The 22,100-nt window shown below is 42.0% G+C and overlaps 1 protein-coding gene across 2 annotated transcripts in view; it reads left to right on the top strand.

Moving 5' to 3' along the window:
• RNF150 (ring finger protein 150) overlaps nucleotides 1-22,100 on the top strand; it is a 125,269-nt gene that overhangs the window by 85,743 nt on the left and 17,426 nt on the right. For both annotated transcript variants that reach the window (XM_075751223.1, XM_075751222.1), the window contains exon 6: nucleotides 5,987-6,197. In XM_075751223.1, the coding sequence (XP_075607338.1) occupies nucleotides 5,987-6,197 (211 nt within the window). The remainder of the gene's footprint in view (nucleotides 1-5,986; nucleotides 6,198-22,100) is intronic.

The following is a 22,100-nucleotide window of genomic DNA, read 5'->3' as shown; positions in this document are numbered from 1 at the left end:
TCACATAGCTTTTGTTTGTGTTTTAAATCAGGACTGGATTTATTTTTTTAATCATGCTCTCAGTTCACATCTCAAAGCAGAAGGTCTGCAAATAAAATTTTCCCTGCTATACTAGTTGAGGACAACTAATTGGTCATTCTGGGGAGCCAAATCTTTTTTCTGTCAGATTTCTCTTAAAGTCTATCTGTAGCAAGCTCTGTACTCCTAATTCCAATTAGGGAGCATTTCTCCCAGTTACTAAACATGTGGTGAGCCACATGACACACAAGAAATTGTTAAGCTCTTTGTTATTTGGAGCATTCAGATGTGCTTAGAAGCTGCCAAAGCAACTGATCTTTCTAGGCTGCGTGTTTACATTCAGATAGGGCATATCTGCCATACAGTTTCCGAACCTCGGCTATCACAGAGATGAGGGGCTTCACCAGGAAGAAATGAGTAACTTTCCCACACTGTGCAAGGCTTGCCGTGAGATGGTGAAGTTCAATACTGAAACATAGTGATGTGTTAACAGGTGCTGTAAATACCCTCCACAGTTACAGATGGTGACGTGCCAGCTCACATATGAAAGAGCTATATAAAGTAAAACAGCTCATGTGAACACAGCTGATGCAGCCATTCCCCAAGAGTTCATTTTCATGGAGACTAGGAAGCCAAGCAGGTTGCTGCAGAAGAGGTTCCACAGCAAGTGATGAAGTATGTTTTTACTGAAGTAGGCAGCTATGTTAATCAACCTAATATAATCCAAGCTAAAAACATACAACGGGAAAAATTAAATAGAGCATTGTAGTTAGGATCACCGTTGGGCTACTTTTCTTCTAAACATGTGTATTATCTTTAGAATATTAAAAGGTGATGCAACTGTTAAATCAGTATTTGAGATGTCAGGAAAGGCCAGAATGAAGGCTGGCTCTGCCATTCAGCATCTCTGCACCTAGGCTTAAATACAGAAATTTTTCCCCAGGTTTCATGTCTCAGTTCACTAGCCTGCCAGTGAGCAGTAACCCAGCATTTGGACACCTCTTCTTCATACCCAGTATATTGTTCCATGGCCGCCTTCTGCATCATGCAGGACCACATGATATCTGCTCTCATATTGGTCCATTGACATTTTTGCCTAAGCATTTCATTAACACACTCTTCATCCAGCTTCATAATCAGGGGATATAGACAAATCAGACCTCCGCTTTTTGGAGGCTTGCAGTGAGATGTTAAGGTCTTTCCAGAAAGTTTGGTACCATTAGTATTTACATCCAGAATGCGGCTCTCACTGACTTCACTGACAGCAGCTGAAGGCTAGGCGCATCCACAGACTGTCTCTCTGTATGTCGAGGGGACGGGAAAACAGAGGCCGCTGTAAAAGCCAGACTGGCTTTTACTACGTATGAACAGCTCTGTAGTGGCAGGTATAGAACCTAATTGCTACAAATAATGAAAAGTGCCACTCAGTTTCCTCAGTCATCATTTCTCTTCTCACAGCTCCCTGTCTTATTCTCCCTGTACCACGTAGCAGAAGGGGGATCCATCCTGCCCCCCTCACTGAAAGCTTTCCGCATAGAAATAATTATACTGGGCATGTAATTAAAGATACTGCTGTAACCAACATAAACAACGGGGTCAAATTAAGATTTCAGAATCAGCCTTAGTGCTGGTCTGTCTTAACGCTAAAAATCAAGCGCTTGGATGTTAATGTTCCACTAGCAAAGTGTGTCTAGAGGATTTTATTGTTTGAATTTCTGTCAATATTTCCCTAGTTGTTCTAAGACAACAAACTGAAGACAGCCCACTCCATCATTTGGAGAAATCGTACTGGATCCCACCCGCAAGGATCATCAGTTAGGTTCATGAAGGGAGAGCTGCATGCTAGAGCCTTACCCCTTGAGGTGACTTACAGTAGGAGCTGTTGTCCGTGGGAACTGGGAGCAGATGGTAGCCTCCATGTCAGGGGTTTCCTGTGGCTGACAGCAAAGGAAGTGGGAGTCTAAGAGCATCTGGTAGCTTGGGGGTTAAAAATGCCTTTATTGCAATCAGTTGCTCTTCATCCTCTGTTTTCTCTGCCTTCTCTTTCTAAAATATGCCTCGACTCCTGCTTCTCCCTCTCCTACCTCATTCCCTTTCCTGCTTCTCCTCTACATAACCCCTCCTGCCCCATCTTTATCCTTGTGAGCTCCTGCCTCCTACGCCTCGTGCTCCCTGCTCAGCTTGCAGGACCTGCTCTCCACCCACACAGAAATTGTGTGTCCTCACCCTTCCCTCTGCCTGGCATCAGCTGAGGGCAGTCCAGGGTGGGCATCGGTCCTGTGGGTGCTTTCTGGTGCCACTGTGAGCTTGCAGGCACCATGCAAAGCCCTTTTCTTTTTGGAGAGCGTAGTTGTCGGTCCCAAGTAAGCCACCAGTCTCTATCAGCACGCATGAATTGATATTTTCAGAGGCTCGTAACTTAGCCAGATGTCAGTAGCCTGTTGTGGGAAAGGACATTTCCCTGGAAGAAGCTGTAAAGCTCTAGGGGTTCTCAGTTGAGAGGTGGCAAACACTTCTGTAGAGTGGATAAAACAAAACACTATTCGCTAATCACATTCTTGAGTCTTGCTGAGCCATCTTAGCTGAAATTTCCCACACAGGAAAGCAGCCTTAGGCAAGCAGCATGGGAGACTTGAGCGCAAATTTGCTAAAGTCCTTTTGCAGGCTTTTACAATGGGAGGAATGAGGAAAGCTAACCATAGGCAAGGCCAATATGGTTTTTTTTCCTGCCAGCTGCATGTTTGTCCTATGGTTGTTATTAAAGAGCTGGCTTGTGTGATTGTGGTTATATTGTGCTTCATTTAGCAGGAAGACTCGGGATTTTCCAGGAAATGATTGGTTAAACCCCATATATCTAAATTGTTCAATCAGTTCACATCTAAACTCTCCATGTACTTTGTAACAGAGATTTTAAATAATATCTGCCCTAAAACCAGATTCCCCAGGCTGCCATGAGGCACCAAAGTGACTGCATTCGTTTTCATGGTAGGTGAGCATCCTAACATCTCCGCTTTTCACCATGGTTCTCTGCAAATCCGGAGGATTATTAACGATCTGTCAGCAAACTCTTGGCATAACCTTTTCCACTGTCTCTTTGCTGGTGAATTCAGCTCAGACTATACCTCTTTTGGCTATAATATTTGAAGTGAATTATTAGTGAAAGTGTCTTTCACTTTCAAAGAGCTACATTGCTATTGGGATGATTGTATCACATAAAATAGTTTCCCTCTGCTTCTCCCCCTTTTCTGCAAATATCTGCTGGATATGCAGACAGCTGCAATTTTGGCAGCAGATTGGATGACTTGAAGCTATTCACTAAGAGCCTTAGCCAAGTCCTCAGAAGTCAATACAAAGCGTTCCCTTGACTTTAGTGGAATTGTGCCCTCAAAGCACTTACATGCAGGGAATGAGTGAAACCAATATAATTAAACTTAGCAAATGTATCTGGGTCACTCTGACAGCAGAAGCTATAATGTACTTTTTTTGATCAGTATTTCATATCATTAGTTTTATAGTATGCTGCTTAGTTTGGGGTATTTTTTCCAACTAAAATGATTCAGGAGTAAAGGGATTCATTATATCGAGCAATGCTATTTTTGCATCTTTAATATTTGGTTTGGCTTTCAATTATAATCCCCCATTTTTAAAGGTTTAAAATTTAGTGATAAAACCCCACTCTAGGAATAACTGGAATCAGAGCAAAGGACAGACAACTGGTCCCCTGAAAAAAAATGTGAAATAGTTTTTCCTAGAGTAGAAAAGAAAAAACAGCCTTTTTTCTTTAAGATACACTGCCATCAAAGCCAAATTTAAGTTAAAAATGAAATGCTGAAAGCATTTGTTACACCAGCTAAGAGTGAGGGAAAGAGTCATAGATCTGAGGAATAATTTTTGGATCCAAGCCCTACAGATAAATGATTGGTGTTTCACTTAGAAAAGTACAGGTTCAATGAGTTTCATTAAAACCTGGTATAGCCGAATGTGCCTTTATCACACTTCTGAGGAGCGCTCTCTGCTTGTGGATTAGCCTGGAGCCAGACGATGACAACTCTAATTTTCATCTGAAACTTCAGTTTGTGGATACATGTCACCTGAGGATTGTTTAAAATGCCTACCTTTTTCATTAGGAACATTTGTGAAAAGATATTTATGAGGTGGCAACAATCAGACAGGGAATGTATGGGAAAAGAGAAAACATGCTAAGTTCCTGGTTCTGCAAAAAATGTAAGCATATGGTAACCTCCTATGCCTGAGTTCAAAGGGATTACTCTTGTGCTTAAAGCTAAGCCTCTGTTTAAGTCTTTGCTGTATCATATTTTGCTTCATTTCTAGGGGCCTGCTGTTGGAGATCGGCAGGTAGTGAGATTTTTAAAAATGCAGGTGAGATAACTAAGCGTAGCAAAAGTCAGATCCTCAGAGTACACGTCCTCTGACTTCAGCCATCCAGACACTGCATTTCCAATCTAGCAGCTGAAGCCTCATCTCTGCTCAGTGCTGAGCAGTGGAAGGCAGAGGGGGGTAGTTCATACCACTGACCTTAGGGTAGGATGAATCACACAGCGAAACTGTCTCAAACTGTTGAAGTTAGAGGAAACCTAAGTGACTGATCCAGATGAGCTGTCTGACTCCTGGACAATAAAGATAAATGGGAACAACTTAACTGTATGTTTCTGAGCTTAACAAGGTATCTGCGTAATTGTAGCTCAACCTTGCTATGTCCCTCTGTCGTTTGGGAAGCTTTGCACCCCGACACACAGCATCCTCATTTCTAAATTAGCCTTGGTTTTGTTACAGTATGTTAAAACTTCAAAACCCAGTTCTTGAAATAGTTATGCAAACAATTTTTCTCCATGCCTTGGGGAAAACTAGACCTGGTTCTATGGGCAAATGGTGCAACAATCTGTTTCCTCTTAGAGGAAAAAGAGGGTTTTTTTACTCGTGTTTGTCACCGGTGTTTATGGGGACCTCCATAGAAATCACTGCTGTATGAATGGGAGCATCAGGCTTGTAACAGGCCCAGAGAAATCAGGGGTGTAAACTAGTCTTGGATATAGTGTCTCTGGACAAACAATCCTCTTTGCCGCCCAGTGCCCACTTGAAGACTCAGTGCTCTTTGTGAACAGGCGCTCAGTGCTAAGGATACTGTGTAAAAGGTAGGCACCACAACCCCCCTCGTTGCTCCCCTATGAGGTCAGTGGAAAGGCAGACACTTGACTTGAAGAGCTTGGCTCGTTCTGGAGGTGTTAGGGCGTTCGCTATATAGCTGCAAGAGAGAGGTGTCTAAATTCCCCAGAACTGGGTTCCATCCTTGGTCTCTCTGAATCAGAAAGCAAGAAAGCCTATGGATCGAATAATACTCTTCAAATACCCATTATTGCTTGTTTGTTTCTTTTCTCCTAATTTTATTTTGTAGGAAATACAGCATTAGCAAAGGAAAAGATCTTTTGATGCTAAAAAATTGTCTTATAAGCAGCCTTAGCTTCTGTTTTTGGACCCCACACATAATGCGCCCACAGGCAGTTCCCTTGATTCCTGTTCCTGAAAGCTCTGATATTGGCTCTATAAAATACATATTTAGGGAAAGGATAATCATTCCCCTTCAGCTACTGTCTCTGTTTACATTTGTAATCTGACTCAGCAATCTGCCTATGTTAAGCAGATCATATCAATGAGTGACTTACTTTTTAAATGTGCACTCTCCCAAACTTTTTAAAAGTATAAGTAAGAATGTTTAGAGATTGTAGGTCACACAGTTTAATACTGAATATTTCCAATGCATACTTTGGGTCTCTCTTGCAACAGATTGTATTAAGAAGTTTTAAGTGCATGAAAACAAACTGTGCGTGTTTATTCATCATATGTTGCCATTTTCAGTACTGAAAGTGAAAAGCCCTAAAGAAGTGGGAACAGGGAAATTGAATCTTTTTATCAAGTAAAAGCTCAATTTTCTTCTTTTTCTTCCCATTAGCCAAATGCAGATTGCATGGATGATATACCTCCAGACTTGGAAGCATCCATAGGAGGACCGCCAACTAACCAGATAACGGGAGCCAGCGATATAACAGTGAACGAGAGCTCTGTAGCCCTGGATCCCCCGGTGCGGACTGTGGGAGTACTACAAGTCATCCAAGACGTAGACTCCTTTCCCCAGGTTGGGGAGGGTAACTTCACAACAAGCAGTAAGTTCCTCTTTCTGGCAGAATTTGCACTGAAATAAATGTTTAGAAACCCAAATCACAAACCCATCTCTAGTGTGGGAAAAATTACCTTTGAGGGCTTTTTCACTGGAGCAATGGCCTTACTGTAAGCCCAGCGGAAATCTACAGGGTAAGTAAATTTAAATATCATGTTGCTCTGCTGTACTGCAAACAATTCCAGCCTGTGTGCAAATCAGCATGTTGAACAGCAAACTCTCTCCCTGCATAGAAAAAGCTATTTCAGTCAACAATATAAACTTATGGTCATGTTCAGATACTGTTTATAGTAAGTGATTCCATTCACCATGATAACCCGCCATGTATCACCTGGCTTCTTTGTGAAGCAGTTTGGTGCATGTCCTTTGACTTGCCTGTCCTCGCTGGGCTACATGTTATTATGTGGAATTTATTCTTACCTGCATCTCATAAAATAAATAGTGAACGCGACAATCACTTTTACTGCCTTCAGTCAAGAAAAAAAGGATGTTGAATTCTGGTTTTGCTTTTCCTTTATCTTCTTACATCAAGTGAAGCTCATCTGGTTATTGACTTGTACTTGAACTTCTCATTTCGGAAGGATTGATGGTCAGAGTTCCTGTACTTGAAAACTTTAGCCTAGTGAAATAATGCTATCAATTGGTCAAAAAAAGGAGAATTTTGGATGCTTTCAATGTGTTTAGTTTTCACTTGTTTAAGGGGGCACCATTTGAACCAGTAGCTCTCAAAATGTCTGCATGTGTTTCTTCCTAAAAATGATGTTCTCTGTTGAAAATCTACTTCTGACAGTTTAAAAGGAATGTTGTCAGCTGTTTTGAGTGAGGAGTGTACTAGTCTAAAATTCTAATTTTTAGGTAAAATAGCAGATCAGTAGAAAATACATATCTGTTTGATACCAGTTGGTTATTAGTATTGACAAGACTATTGTAGAAAATCATCAGATATACTTGAAGGGAGGTAGAAGAATGTGATAAAATACAGGTTTGTGTATGGAGTCAGCATAGGTCCTGGAAAAAATTATACATTTTCAACCATTTCTAGGTACTACTATGGGCCTGGGCATGAAAAAGAAAGCAAGTAATAATATGATTTGTAAAAGGTAGGAGAGAGATGAGGGGACTAGGCTGAAATTATTTTCCATTAGTCTCCTTACTCCATGGAGAGACTTGATAATCACATTTTCCCCGATATTGCAGCCAGTGTCATGGCAGTGAAAATAACTTCTGGAAACACTGGACTTGCAAGCTTAGCCACAAGTGACCCAGAAGTGGATTTTTAAGTTCTCCCTTTGTGGATTAGGTACTGGTTTCAGGTTTGGTCTTTTTATGGTCCAAATCTTGGATCCACTAAGGGGTGAGCAGCAAGGTTATAGGCCCAGCTGTCATCCATGGCCAGCCTGTCAGCTGGTAGCATACAATGTTCTCGAGCCTCCTTGAGTGCTGGCAAGAGCTGTTCAAAACGAGATGTTATTTTGTTCCTTCCAGTAATTGTTTTGAAATGCATTCGAGGCTGATTTAAACCATGAAGGAAAGATTTTTCTTGTAACTAAAGACTGGGCTAGATGCTGGTCTCAGCTGTACCCTCTTAACACTGCTGAAGTGAGTAGCTCCTCTGGCAGATAATTATCCGTGCTGGTTGCTCTTTACAAGAAGTTGAGAAGGAAGGCTGTTTCCTTTACACCCAGAGCTGCATGGGACATGCCGAGAAGAGCCGGCAGCCTGGTGCAAAGCCCAGCACGAGGGGTAGTCTGTGCTTTTCATCCCAGGATCTTGGCACACTGAGAAGCGATTGTTCTGCTTTTTCATCAGGATAACAATGGTGTTGAGGCAGCCAGGGAGCACAGGAGCTCAGTAACTCTCCAGCCACTCTCTTCCCCTCCAGTTTTGTTTCCAGAGTCTGTGGAAGGATCGGTGTCAGTCCAAACACATTTGTTCTTCATTTTCCAAGTTGCTGGATAAGTAACTGGGTGAAAAACTTGCAGGGCCTGCAGAGAAGCTTGATTTTTGCCTTGGTGCCTACTGTTTTTCTCCTTACCTTTAATAACATTGGGCACTAGACACTAACATTGGGAAATCCTGAGGGCTGACAGTAGAGCCCACGAACAAGGAACTCACACCAAGATCAGTGGGTCTGTCCAAGCACATGGGTAGTGTGGCAGCAAACCATGGAGCTTCAGGAGATCTCCATCACCTGAAGGGGCTGCCCATGTGGTCTGGGGAAGGACTGTGACAAGGGTTTTTCCCTGGTTATTTGAGCGGGAGGGCAAACTGGCAGATGGCCTGAGCTCTGTGAAGGTTGTGAGCCTCGCACCATCACAGAGGTGGCTGGGGACCCACTGCTAAAAAGAGACCTTTCCAGTTGTTTTTTGAGGAAAGAGGAGTCCTGAGAAAAACTCAAAGGACCTTGGGAGCTTCCAAACCCTGCTGTGTGCCTGCCGACACCGCACCTGTGACATTAAACCAGGGAACTCTGGTTTAATGCTTGGTTAGCTGTTGTCCCTCACCCATCACTGATAATGTAGACATGAATCTTTATCTGGATTTCTCATCTCAAAGTGGAATACAATATTTGAATATTAGTCAGTGGTAGATGTGCAAGTTTACATGCTCTCATCACCACATCCAAAGTGGTGCAATTTGCAGTAGTTCCTGGAAACTGAGTCATTTGGTCCCGTTTTGCAGAGAGATGCAGCAAAGAGGAGGTCTTTGGTTAGGAATTAGAGGCTGAGTTCCAGCAGTGATGGGAATTTGTCCCTCCAGCTGCCTTATGTGGATTTGGGGTGTTCAGGCACTCTGAAGGGCAGAACTTTGCATCTTAAGCAGCCTGAAATCTTAAGCCAGTGAAAGGACAACATCCAGTTGTGGTATGAAAGCAAATGCTAACTAAATCAGAGGGTGACTGTAGGCTAAATAACTGGGTCATAGCTGTCATATAGATGGGGCTTTATAGGCATTGTGTCTGTTTATTGTGTTCAGGCATTGTCTTTCTCATTTCCAGAATCCTCATGGTTACACAACTGCAGGGCTTGCTGAGCGTGCCCTTTCTGTGAACTAGCCTGCCTGGGAATTTGTAAGTGATGACGCTGATTGCTCCTAGGAGTCTTTGCTGAAGTTGCTAGGTTCTGGCCTCTTTATATAGCATTAGTGACGGGAGCATACTCCAAGGCTTGAATATGTGCTAGAAATTTTTCTTCCTCTTGTTGAATTTGTGCAGACTGTCTCCAGTGCAGTCTTGACGTGGCACCCTGTATGCAGTACCACAAGTCCTTGCATCCCTCCTTATTCCTGGCAAAGTTCAGTGGTCCAGGACGTAAAGGACTTGCTGCCTTCTTTCCACCCACTTCTGCAATATTTTTTGCTTAATTGTGGTTGTATCCTTTTTGTTTGTTGATTAATCATTCTGGTATTGTTGTGTTGGTTTGGGTTTAATTTCCCTTTCTGTGTTTCCAGTGAGCATTCAGAGCCAGAAGAGCTCCCACAGTGTGTCTGGAGGGAGGGTATTTCCAGAGTACTGTTCACATCGGGTGAAATTCTGTCTCCATTGAAATCTGGTGGCAAAGCTCCCCACCTACTTCAGTTGGGCCAGATTTTCATTTCTGGAACTGGGCCAGTGCTTTTCTTTTTACTTCTGTGTGTGTTCAGCAGACATTTCCTCTTCTCTCCCTCCCTTTTTTTCCCCATGCTCTTGAATAGATAATGTCTTCCATGGGACCCTGGTCAATGTAGTGTACTGTGAACATCTGGATGGGACTTCATTTGGGGACCTGTCCCTAGGGTTCCTTGCTAAACCAAGCATCTCTTCTGTAGTAGCACTGATCACTTAAAAATGGACCAGCAGTTTCTCTCAGCTGGCTTCTACCAAGATCCAAGCCTTCATCAAGTCCCTTGGGTGTATATACAGCCCAAAGTCTGTTCAGTATTTAGTTTTAGTGACGGTTTGCTCTCTGTGGTGGGATTTTGTGCAGGATCCTGGGACAGTATTTTGTAATGTGATATTTCTGTAATCAGTTGCTGAAAATGAATGGATGGAAAAGCTTAAAAACTGGTGTTGGGGGAAAAAAAAGGGTGGGGGGATGAAAAAATTGTGTGAAAGTCATAAAAGTTCATCTTAGCTGAGTTTCCTGCTTTGACCCTATGACTTTTCAGCTCTCCAGAGGGCATGAAAGAAGATAAGCTAAGGAATTTTTTTACACAAGAATGCATCATAGTAATCTGTGTTGCCTAATTTTTAGCAGGGAGTTATGCAAAATGCTAACATCTTTGGAAATTTTACCGCAGGTGCTCTACCTTCTCTACAGATGATGTCAGTGTGAGCTGGGCTTGGCTAAGATTTGAACTTGAAGAAGCTCTAAGCTACACCAGCTTTGGAGGAGTGGAAGGTGGATTTGGGATTCAAGGAGGACATTGCAATATTCTTTGGGTCAGGCTCAGCTGGGATTGAATGATATGGTTTGAAAAAGGTAGTTCGCTGGGAAAGTAGCATCTAGATATTCTAAAGGTTGTATGGTGACACTTGCAGGGGAAAAAGTAGTTACTAATTTTTTTCCATCTTTTATAGCATCCATGGTCATCCATCTTCCTCAGCCCATGTGGCACTTGCTAATTTCTGCACTAGATAAAGTGCACTGCCTGAGTCTTTGCTCTCTGTTGGTAAATACCTCTAGTTTTTCAATTTAGACAAGCTTTTATATTCTCTTCAGCAGGATGTCTCGTCGCATTGCATAAGACCTCAGAAATCCCACCAGCACTGTCTCTGTAGTTGGAGGAAGAGCCATAAATAATTCTGCTGCAGACATGGGCAAGAGTTTTAGTGTGAAAACCTACAAACTCTCCCCCAAGGTGTAATATCACCTGCAAAGTCCACCGAGTTTGGTGGGCTGTACAGCAGTGTGGGCAGTCTAGAGAATACTGGCAGTTCCTTTTCTGCCTCTCATTTTGTTCTTTCCATAAAACCCTGTCAACGTATAGCTCATCATGACTGTTAGGACACTTTCAAGTCTCTTTGATAGCACTTCATTAAATCTATTAATATAACTTCTCAAGTAATTATTTTGATCTGTGTATGTCTAAAATGTCTTTGAGAATAATAACCAGCCTTTGGAAGTGAATGAAAGTGCATGATAAGAATCTGATCCACCACTTGACTGTTCCTCCTTGCTGTTAATAGGGGGGTCTTTTGGTAGAATGTGAAGGGGGAGAGAAAAGGTGGAAAAACTCCCTAGACAGCAGTTAATATGGAAAGTTATTAACAGTTGCATTAGCACCTAACACTGTCCTGGAGACAGAATACTGATGGGACCTAGTTAAAGATTGAGCAAATTGGATCCCATGTGCCTGGAGTATGACATAAGTCCTGGTGGCTCTATTAAAAGCCTGTGCGGATGTTGCACTAAATAGTTATCATGGACTGAAAATTCCAGTGAGCTGAGGTCCTGGATTCGTTTTGAGACTCAAACCAGTGCCAGCATAGCATTGGTGGTTTGAAAGGCCAGCAGTGGTTTGAAAGAGTTGCCAAGTGAAACCTAACTGGCACTAAAAATGTTCTCTGGATTATTACATACACCTACAAGACTCCGGCCAGGCTCTGTGAATGGACAGTGAAGTTTTCCTGTTATAAAATTGCTCTTCCTTTCCATATGTTAAGATGTGAAATACAGACAAAGTGTTTCTGTACAGCACATCACACAAAGGGATGTACAAAAATGCTGTGAAACAAGGAGCAAATCTAAAGTCTGATTATTTTTTGTTTGTTTGTTTTCTGTTTCACATCTGCTATGTACGTTGACATTGTGTACAGAGCAAGGATGAAACCATCGGTTCCCGAATCCCCCTCCGTCCCTGCAGACACACTGAGCTGCGCGTATGGCCCCATCGGGAGGCATGCTAGGTACATGTGGTAGTCTGGCCTAACCTAGGGTGCAGATCTTAAGAAACTTGCTTAATAATTTACTCTAGGGAGAGACTCAGAAGAAAATTCTCTCCTTCAGTAGTGGAAGCTCCACTTAGAAGTCTGTTTCTATGTATAAATGCTGTGGCAGTTACTGTCTTGCCTCTCTCTTTCCCAGATTACTTGTTCCTGCTTCCGTGTTGCCCTGCTGTTGCGCAGCTACCTTGTGAGCCCAATCCAGAAGCTAACCAATTTCTTGCTGGGTTGGTTTGTTTGTTTGTTTGTTTGTTTCATTTGGATCCGTTCCCTGATCCAGAAGTAGTTGTGCCAGTACAACAGGAGGTAAGAAATGTGAAGCACAAGAGAAGAGAGGGACATATAAGCCAGCTTTCACAACAGTATTGCCAAAAGCAAGCATGCTTATTTCAAGCAAAACTAGACTCTACACAGCTGTCTGTTTTGCCCAGAAACCAAGATAAACAAATAGACGAAGTGAGCATGAAGTTTCAAATCCCATTTGAATGCTCGTATCTGAGTATCCAGGCGTTTTATTAATGGTCAGTGAATATGAGAGACATAATGGATTTATTATCTATGACGATGAAATTCAGTAAGGAAAAGTGCCATTGTAAAAACTGTGGTGGCACACAAGTGTGTCCTTAGATATATCATTCCAATTGCTCTGAATGTGCATTGCATGCGTGCAGGGGAAAAGGGGATCTGAGGACTGGGATCAGTGATAACGTAGCTCATGTCTTTATACTTCACTGTCTTAAGCAAGCAGCTAGATAAAACATTGAACAAGAAAGCTTGTAAAGCAAAATGGACAAATAACGTAGAGTAAAATACAAATCTGAACTGCAGAGAGACCAGATGACTTAATACTAGCCGATCTCTTTGATTTATACTTGAGAATGCAAGCCTTGCCTTGCAGGAGATGTTCAGCATCTTGCATACAATCTGCTTGATTGTTTAGGACTCATTCTCACATCTCTAATGTCTGTGGAGTTTTTATTCTCATCAGTTTTTACACAAAAGCCTGCACTGAAATCGTCAGGAAGTGCTGTTTAAGATACAGTGTGCTACTGTGATTCTGAATTTTTTTTTCTGACCAACTCAGGAACAAAGACAAATGGGAAACGCAAGGATCCGGCTTGGATCAGCACCTGAAAGTAAAAATTAACAAGACTGAGCAACAGCTCTCTAGCCAGGCAGGCAGAGGAAAGGCAGGATTCCAGAGTCAGAGCTGCTGGTTGCTGGCACTATTTCAGACAGATAAGCCATGCAAAAGTAATGCTCACCTGTACTGTGCAGACCCCAGAGACCCCTACCAGGGTCAGGCTCTGCTGTACCAGTCGTATGCACAGATAGTAACGGATGGGACCCACTTCTGAAACATTCACAGGGAAGAGCAGTTTAGCAAGCAAACCTAATAAATTTAGTGGGAAAAGAAAGATGGTGAAGAAGCAGCTGTGCCTACGGGAGAGTAAAAACACAAGGCGCGATATAGGAGGCGCTCATAGAAAGTAGTGTCATTTCTGCAGCAGTCACCCTCGATTCTGCTTGCGCGGATGTTGTTCTGGACGCAGTGCTTTATAATGGAGTGGACATTTGCCTTAGCGCTCCCGTAGTGTCACAACCAGTTTGAAGGTGACTCAAATGAAAGAAGTAAGCCAGGTAAAAGCTCTACTGATGTACTGTTTCCAGTCATTGGAACAGTTTTTCTCCTTATTCATCTAGGCTTTGAGTCTGTGAACGTGCAAGAGAATCATTTGCACGTGGAAGGTGTCTGGTTTTGCACAAGCATTTAAAGGATCATGTGCATGCTTGCTTACACCTGTACTTCTTGTGTTGTAACCAGCACTTTTGATTTCTCAAAAAGCATGAGAGAGTTGCATTTAGAAGCAGATTAAGTGAGAGAGGTGTGTGTGCGTGTATATGTGTGTGATGCTTTTTGTATGATAGATAAATAGTCTTGCAGGAGATGTCTGTCCTGCAGGAAGCATCCAAAACTGCTCTAAGTTGTCTCCAGATTCTTGTAGGGGCAACAGCTCAGATTTCCACAGACACTTTCTAGTACTTACGATTTCAGCCCGGACAAAAAAAAAAAAAAAAATTGATATTTGCTCATAAAATACCAGTCAAGTCCTAATGTGTTTTTGAAACAGCTCTTTCTTTTGTTGTTGCTTACCTCCAACTCCAGCAGAAATTAGGGTGCTTCAGGGATCCACAGTAACCAGGTCACTTCACCTAGAAGTGAGAGTTCTCACTAAATCTTTAGTAGTTGGACTTAGATCTTTATTGTTCTGGATTTGGGCAATTTTAAGTGAATATAGTGCCTGAAACTGATGCTTTGAAACTGATAGGCCAGATGGAGAAACTGGCCTATGAGTATTTATAGAAAACATGAATGATCAGAGGAAAAGTAGGTAACAGGTCAAGCCCAACATCCGAGAGGAAATATCCAGCTACTGGCATGAGTGTTAGGAGAGGATTTTCTCCTGCCTCAGAACCTGGGGGAGACAGGAGATGTGGGTAAGCCCTCACATTTAGGGATGCTGAAAATAGGACCCACATGGTTACATTCTGGCCCAACTAGATGCTATCTTTGCCACTCCAGTGACGAGGCTGATACCCTGAGGAATATACTCAGGCTGTACTCAGCACGGTAACATCAGAGTTGCATTAATGAACATCCAGGCTTCCAAAGCGCCCAGGAGATATATGATGGAATACCTACCCAACTTGACCTTTTATTGTGTATTTTATATATATATCTTTTGCAAGTGCCACTACCTTTGACTGTTCTTTTCATTTTAACTCATATGAAGATATCTGAGGCACTCAGAGAGTAGGCAAGAACATGTGGTCTGTTGTGGCAATAATTAAACCCTATGTTAATACACATGTTAATGTGCAAAACAACTTACCTGGAGTTCTCTGTGGTGAATTTCTGCTCTGTTTGCCGCTGTCTAGGTAGCATAGTGCTGTAAGACGGTGAAAAACCATACTCCTGCAGGAAGAATGCATAGAAAACGTTCAGAACAAAGATACCCCTGGCAAAGTCAGAATATGAAAAACACTTAGCTAAAATAACTTTATTAAATCATAGCATCTCAGTTGGAAAAAAAATATCACACAAAGGAGGTTTAAAATCTGCCAGTTCCTTATGCAGGTAGTTAAATAACACGATGTTTTCAGCTGCTAATGTTTCTTTGGGAGACAGCCACCAAATGGGGTATATCAGGTATGTATGACAAACCTTGCTTCAGATTTTCCCCCATGTGCATGGGATGTTGAATTCAACTGAGATGTTGCTAAACTTTATTATTTCTTTAAAATTGCTTTTTGAAAAGGTGATGGCACTAGCAAATTGCCTTTCTGTGCATGAAAAGCTATCAGTCTGTAAGACCAAAATAGTCTCAGAGTAGGAGATTTTAGAAAAATGACCCTCTGCCAACCTGCTCTGGGAGATGTAACATGTGGTCCCAGCTACCGAGTAACCTGCAGCCTAAAGAGACACTTCAAAGGAACCAGTTTTGAAGAAAAGGTGTGATAGATTGTATTTACAGTTTTTCACCCTTAACAGTGCCTTGTTAAACTACTGTAATAGCTGCATATTCCACAGGGTGAAACAATTACATTTGTTTGCAGTAATTAATTCCTTCTGTCTCTTTTTTTTTTTAAATTAATCCTTCAGTTTTTGCCTGATTGTGACTGAAAGATGCAAGTCCGCTTCCCTTGAAAAAAAACCAAAATTTACTGTAAATTTATATGCAGCTTCTAAAAGCTCTCTTTGCAGATTAGATAAATAATGTAACAATATTTTAATTTTTATTTTTTTCTGATAGCTCCTGAAGTCTAAATATTCTTCAGAAACTGCCTGGGAACCCTCTGGAAACCACAAGTTTTCAGTGAGAGGAGTTGAAAGTGAAGAACTTGAATGGAAAAAGAAAGGCAGAATGGGTTAAAACTGAACTTAATGTCACAAAATTTTTACTCTAACTTTACAGTAGTGTTTCTAAGGGAAATAATAATGACCCAGTGCAAAGGCATTTACATTTTTGAAGTGTTATGGGTGGTTTCCAGATTTTCAGAGAGCTTTTTGTTATTTTTACTTTTCCAGGTACGTATTGGTGCACAAGGTAGTATCTCTTTCTTCTGCCTCTCTGAAGAGTGTGAATGCTCAGAACTCAAAAGAAGGTGGAACGGGAGTATATATTCACTGAAAAGATTGAAATATAGTCAAAACATTTTAATGCAGAGAAACAGTGTTTTAAAATTACTCTGTTCCAATTGAGCATTGCGTGTAGAGTGGTAGGGAGGTCTTGATGGTAGTGGTGATGTCCAAGTGACCTGATGAACATATTTTCTAGTAAAATTCCAGCTGTAATTTGTTGAAACTTATGTTGACCTTTCCCCTCTGCTAGTCTGAGAAGAAACTCTGGAAATGGATGTCTTGGTCTTGGCCGTTCTCATGTTCTCGTGAGCATTTCAGCAAGAGTCCCTGATAAAAGCAGTGGCTTGGAGGGGATTTTCTGATGCTAGAAGTTGTTCACTTGAAACTGGATTGTGACTGCAAGCTTATTTGAAAGGAAATGCTAAATGGCCCTGTGTTTATAGAGCCTAAGACTAGTTTCTATTGATGTCCCTACTGAGTTTCCAACTGAGATGCCCTTTAGGCACTTTTAGTGGCCTTTAGGTAGGATTGAGGTCCCTCTTTAGGGTTAGCCTTGCTGTTTGTTGTCCTGGTTGCCCCTCTCAGGGTTTTAATTGTCGCATCTAGCATTTTGTAAGCAAGTAAACAGAGCTCACTTGTTTGTGCTGTTACTTGTGTGAACCACGAGCAAGGAAAGCAAAAGGAGGTAGTTAAATAACAAGGGAGCGGGCTTCTGCTCTTGCTTTAGGTTGGTGAGACAAAACTGTCGGTTTCCTATCTCAGGTCAAGGAGTTGGGTCAAGTAAGACTGTGCTATTTTCTTTTTCATAAAGGCTCGTTTTCAGCAGAAAGGGAGACAGGCAGGAAGGAGACAGGGGATCAGAGGGAGACACATTAAATTAATTTGTAATCTTTAACTCAAAATGCTTGTTAGTTTCATTTCAGTTTTTGCAAAGGCTGATTTTTTTTTTTTCTTCTTTATGTAAGGCATTTTTATAAATGTATTTTCAGACAAGATTTGAATGCAGCAGGCCTGGTCTGGCAGATCAAAGATTTGGTTTTTGATGGCAAAAAACCCAAAAATGTTGAGCTATTGCAGCATTGCCAAAGAAATGTTTCAATTAAAAGGAGATTGGCGTTTAAAATTTCTTAAATGAACATAACAAGAGATAAACTGTTGACCTTTTTCTTTATGAATGCTTTTCTCGATTGTTGTTCTGTACTCATGTGTTTCTCTGTGAATGTGCATTAATATACACAGCCTAGCTTGTTAGAATTTTATCTGGTGCGCTAACCCCACTGCAAGAAACAATAACATTTTGGACATTTCCGTTCCAAATAGACAGTGGTTCTGTATACCTCCTACTCATGTTTTAATCTTCATTTTATATGCTTGTGATGAGTTTTAAATGTGTTTATTTTTCTTTCCTATAGAATGCTTTTTTTTACATCAAAAATATCGCTAAATCCTTTAAGCAAACTGTGAAAGCAACCTAAAGGAGATCCAAAGGACATTTAAGAGGTTTTATTTTTCCAAAAAGAAAACGTTTTGATACAGTCTCTAGTTTGGGTTGGGTTGGGGTTTTTTTTCTGATTTCTAAACTAACAAAAAGAGCCACATTTCTCATAAAAACAACTATGCATAGATGGATTAAATCTTTTTTTTTTTTTGCTTAAGTTTGTAGGAAGTCCTGGGAAATGTTCGTGCTGGAAACCATGGGCTGTTTCTGGCTGCGTGGTTCTACTCTGCTTTTCCTGGTAGTACTCAGTCACAGTTATACAAGATTTTTAGATTGCACCAGTGCTGACAATGTCATATCCCACCTGCCAATCCATAAATGTCAGCAGCACTTGGAGTCATTTTGCACCCTGTGCAAATGTCGACCCACAGCCTGGCACAAAGTCCCTCCTGCTTACAACTGCCCAGTAGCACACAAGGACCTTCCTGGTACACAGACCATCCAAATAGTGGGAAGCTCCCTTTTTAGGATGTCTTAAGTACAAAAGTTTACATTTTGATAGGGACGTTTCTGTTTGTGGCCATGGTCAGATTCGCTTCTCAATCAGAGAACCGGCCACAACTGTAGGTAGAAAATGTTACAGACAGTGAAACTCTTGAGTAGACTGCAGGGAAGATCGAGATGGAATAATTCCTGTTCAAAACCTGCATAATTACACTGGAATGTAAAATATCTTGCAAGGTTTGGTAGGCTTGTGAGGCTTAAGAGAAAGGAGCGTTAGCAGCTGAACTCATCTGTCATCATAGGATGTAAAAAAAAAAAAGTTAAAAAAAGTTAAATCTCTGTGGGTTGGTGTTCCATAAAGGGTTCTTTTGAAAACGAGGTATTATAGCTTTTAACTGACATCCGGCTGTGGTTCTGCTTTTAACTGACATCCGGCTGTGGTTCTGCACTGGCAAAGACATGAAGGAAGTAGCTGCGGAGCTTGTACAGTGAATGATGCTAATTGCTAGCAAATCTGAAAGGGATTATATCGTGCAGCCACTACAATAGTGGAGAGTAGACTCAACTACCCAGGACATCCCTTCCAGTGCAAGTCTCCTAAGGCTTTCTCTTTAAGTAAAGAGAAATACTTCATCTGTTAAAGAAATTGTTCTACTGAAGCTATTTTGAAGCATCGTTTCTGCATTATCCACCCTTTCTTGCTGTTGCTTCAAAACATCGTCACTTAGACTCCAGAGAAGATTAAAAATCTGAAAACAGTGAAGCATTTCAGGTTACTTATTTTAAAGGAGACATTTATGGTAGCTCCAGCAGTTGGTAGTAACTCATCTTAAGTGTTTGCCAGTGCTCAGTGAAGGTCAGGGCTGTCCTTTCTGTGTGTATATGAGGGAGGATCAGACACCAAGTACCTACCTGAATGCAGGGCACTAGAAATTAAGTGTACACTCTTTTGAATTAGGGTAAAATTTCCTTATGTAAAAATTCTGCAAAACTGGATATTAAAGAAAGCTTCCTTGCAGAATTTTTAAATTATCCTAGGGGCCTCAAAAGAGAAGTGTATGAATGCTGTAAGAAGCCTGTAGGAAGGAGATTCAAATTAGTAGAATATGTTCCTTCGAAAGCATCTAGAGTTTATTTTAAAAAGCTACTGCAATTCTAATGAAATTAAGGGGTGACACTGCAGCTTGTCACGTTATTTTTCTTCATTGCTAATGCACATATAAATCGCTGAAATTGTTTCTTCTGGTTGTTCTTATTTAATTGATCATTCTATTAATTCTTAAATGTTTTGCGTAGACATAAAAATGCCTGGCTAACCAATCGAACTGTCCCCTCCATGTATTCAGAAAAATGTCTATTTACCTATGTGCCCATCTTGGCATAGCAGAAATAGTATAGCTATAGGGTATGGCTGTAGCCATCTGTTCAGGTTCTTTCTTTGTTCCGACACATGCATCAGACCTGTCTGCAGAATATTGCACTGTTGCTGATGCCACACCATCAAGAACAACTACATATTCCAGTACCTGGTGGAGTTTGTGAAACTGAAAGCACCTGCTTTGCTTTTAAACAGGGGATTTCTTACAGAGTCACTGAGACCCCTGTACAGTTGGGGCTCTGTGATTCTGCCTTTTTTTTTTTTTTTTTTTTTGACTACAAGAGATTTCTCTACAGCTGACTTGCACTTAAATCAATCTTTATCTTTTGAACTACAGTAAGTAGATAAGCCATGGCCTATGACAAAATATGTAATTAAGCTAATTCAAATCGGGTTAGACAGCCCTGTAAACTTCAAGAACATACTTTCTCTGGGTTGTTGTCCTGTTTCTGTCATGTATTCTCTGGTTTTATGGACTTGTGACAATTGATCTTTAACCTAAGCAGTGTACTTTGGTCAAATGTCTCCGTTTTTTGGGAGCATGTACCTGCCAGTCCTGTAGGAGCATGAGCATGTGGCAGGAGACTAGAAATGGTCAAATCCTGCAAGTTCACATGTGGATGGTGGAAGGCAAGACATTGATTTCACTGTGAGGTGTCAGAAAAGAGAGTGTGGCATAGAATGTTATGGTCTCTGCACATGTCTGTGGTTTTTGGGCAGCCCTTGGCTAGCACAGAGGATGCTAAGGCAGTGTGGATGGGTGACCACTGAACGCCATGCTAATCTGCCCAGACCTGGCAGGCATGGTGGTCCCACAGCTGTTCCCTGCTTCAGGCATCAGAGCTGTTGCTGCAACAGAGCCAGGCCCATTCTCAGGCGTGTTGTTTCCTTCCATGGAACAAAAAGGAAGACTGATTTCCCCTTAAGGTAAAAGTTACACTGTTAAAAGTTGTATTTTGCTAGTGGCAGCAGTAAAAATGAGATACCTGATACGTGAGTTCCTCTACCACCGCTGTAGGATTTTCCTCTTTTGGCTTCATTACTGTGTGCATTTTTTTCCTATCTAATCAGATGGGTGAAATTTTTATTATGGACATTTCTAATGGAATTAAATTTCAGCCCAGCATCACCATCACCAGCATGCATTGTGAGGACGGGGATCCTAGCAACATGCACAAAACTCAATAGCCCAGGAAGAGCTGGGCTGATGACTTGCCCCTTGATCCTGGAAATGTCCTGGAGATCTCAGGTGCAGCCCAGTGTCAGCAGCATTGGAAAGGAAGGCAGAACCATGTGTGAGAGAGAGAGAGGGAGAGAAGATACACATGCACTTTATTCCAGTAATTCCACCACTGTTGAGCTTTTCAGCCACCTCCTTGTGCATTTTGTCATTAAATCCTCTAATATATGCACAGGCATTTTTGTGACGCCTTTGCACAAGGATGTTCTTGAAAGTTCAGTATATGATTCCTCAATACTGTGCTTTGCTAGTGACCTAGGTTTTTTGAAAGCTTATGCAGTAAAAGGTATTTAAAGAGATAGATTTGAAAATCATGCACATGCTGCCATGACAAACTCAGCCAGACTAACGTGAGCTTTTCCAACCCCCTCATTCAAAAATTAACAGGAGTTGTCTTTAAAGCAAGCTGTTGTTTTCTGTTACAGCTGTGTGCTTGTAATTGAGGAAGCAGTTCGCAGTGATTAGGTAGAAATGTTTTTTTTCTGCTTGTCACGGCAGCCTACGTTTCACATCAAGTTCTGCGAATTAATTGCCCCCATGCAGATTTTCACTGGCTAGTAGCCACCTTGTACAGGAGCTAAAGTAGGAGGGAGAAGTTTCTAAGTTCCTTGGAGAAAAGCTGAAGTAATCTGAGATCTCTTACAACAGCCTAGCCAGGCCTTGCTCTACAGGTCCACTTTCGTGTCCTAGTCTCGTTGTGTGCCCTTGGTGGGTCGCTTTTCCAAGCACCAAATGCCCCTCCTCTCATTCCCCTGAGGGCCAGAGGTGGCATTCCCACTTCCCAGGAGGGCTGCGGTCCTGGGTGCCTTTGCAAGATCCACCGGTGCTGAAGCTGTTAGGCAGAGATCATAGCGATGGATTGCAGTTTCCCCCAGGCCCTGCCACGTACCGACAGACCCTGCTGAGCCTCAGCCGCCGCCCAGCCACAACTCTGGGACGGGCGCTGAGGTTGCCGCAGTGGGAAGGAGGGTGCCTGTGGATTGAGCATCCCTTTTCTCGTTCCTCCTGGCCAGGAACAGGGTGCAAAACAGAGCCGCTGTGCCGGTGGGATCAGCAGGGATCTGCAGTCCTGGGAAGGACCGATCTGAGGTGGCTTTGTGCAACTGCTTCTATCATGGAGTCCCCCAAGGAGAGGTCACAGCTCTGCAGCATGATCAGACCAGAGGAAAAGGTTTTGGAAACCACTAGCTTACATTGAGTCCTCTGGTTTAATATTATATGATGCTTAGGGGCATTGCGGTACCTCTCCAGTGTGACTGCTC

The sequence above is a fragment of the Balearica regulorum genome, chromosome 4 (assembly GCF_011004875.1).
Source record: "Balearica regulorum gibbericeps isolate bBalReg1 chromosome 4, bBalReg1.pri, whole genome shotgun sequence".
In the NCBI taxonomy this organism is placed as follows: Eukaryota; Metazoa; Chordata; class Aves; order Gruiformes; family Gruidae; genus Balearica; species Balearica regulorum.
This window is presented reverse-complemented; position numbering and strand designations above follow the sequence as displayed.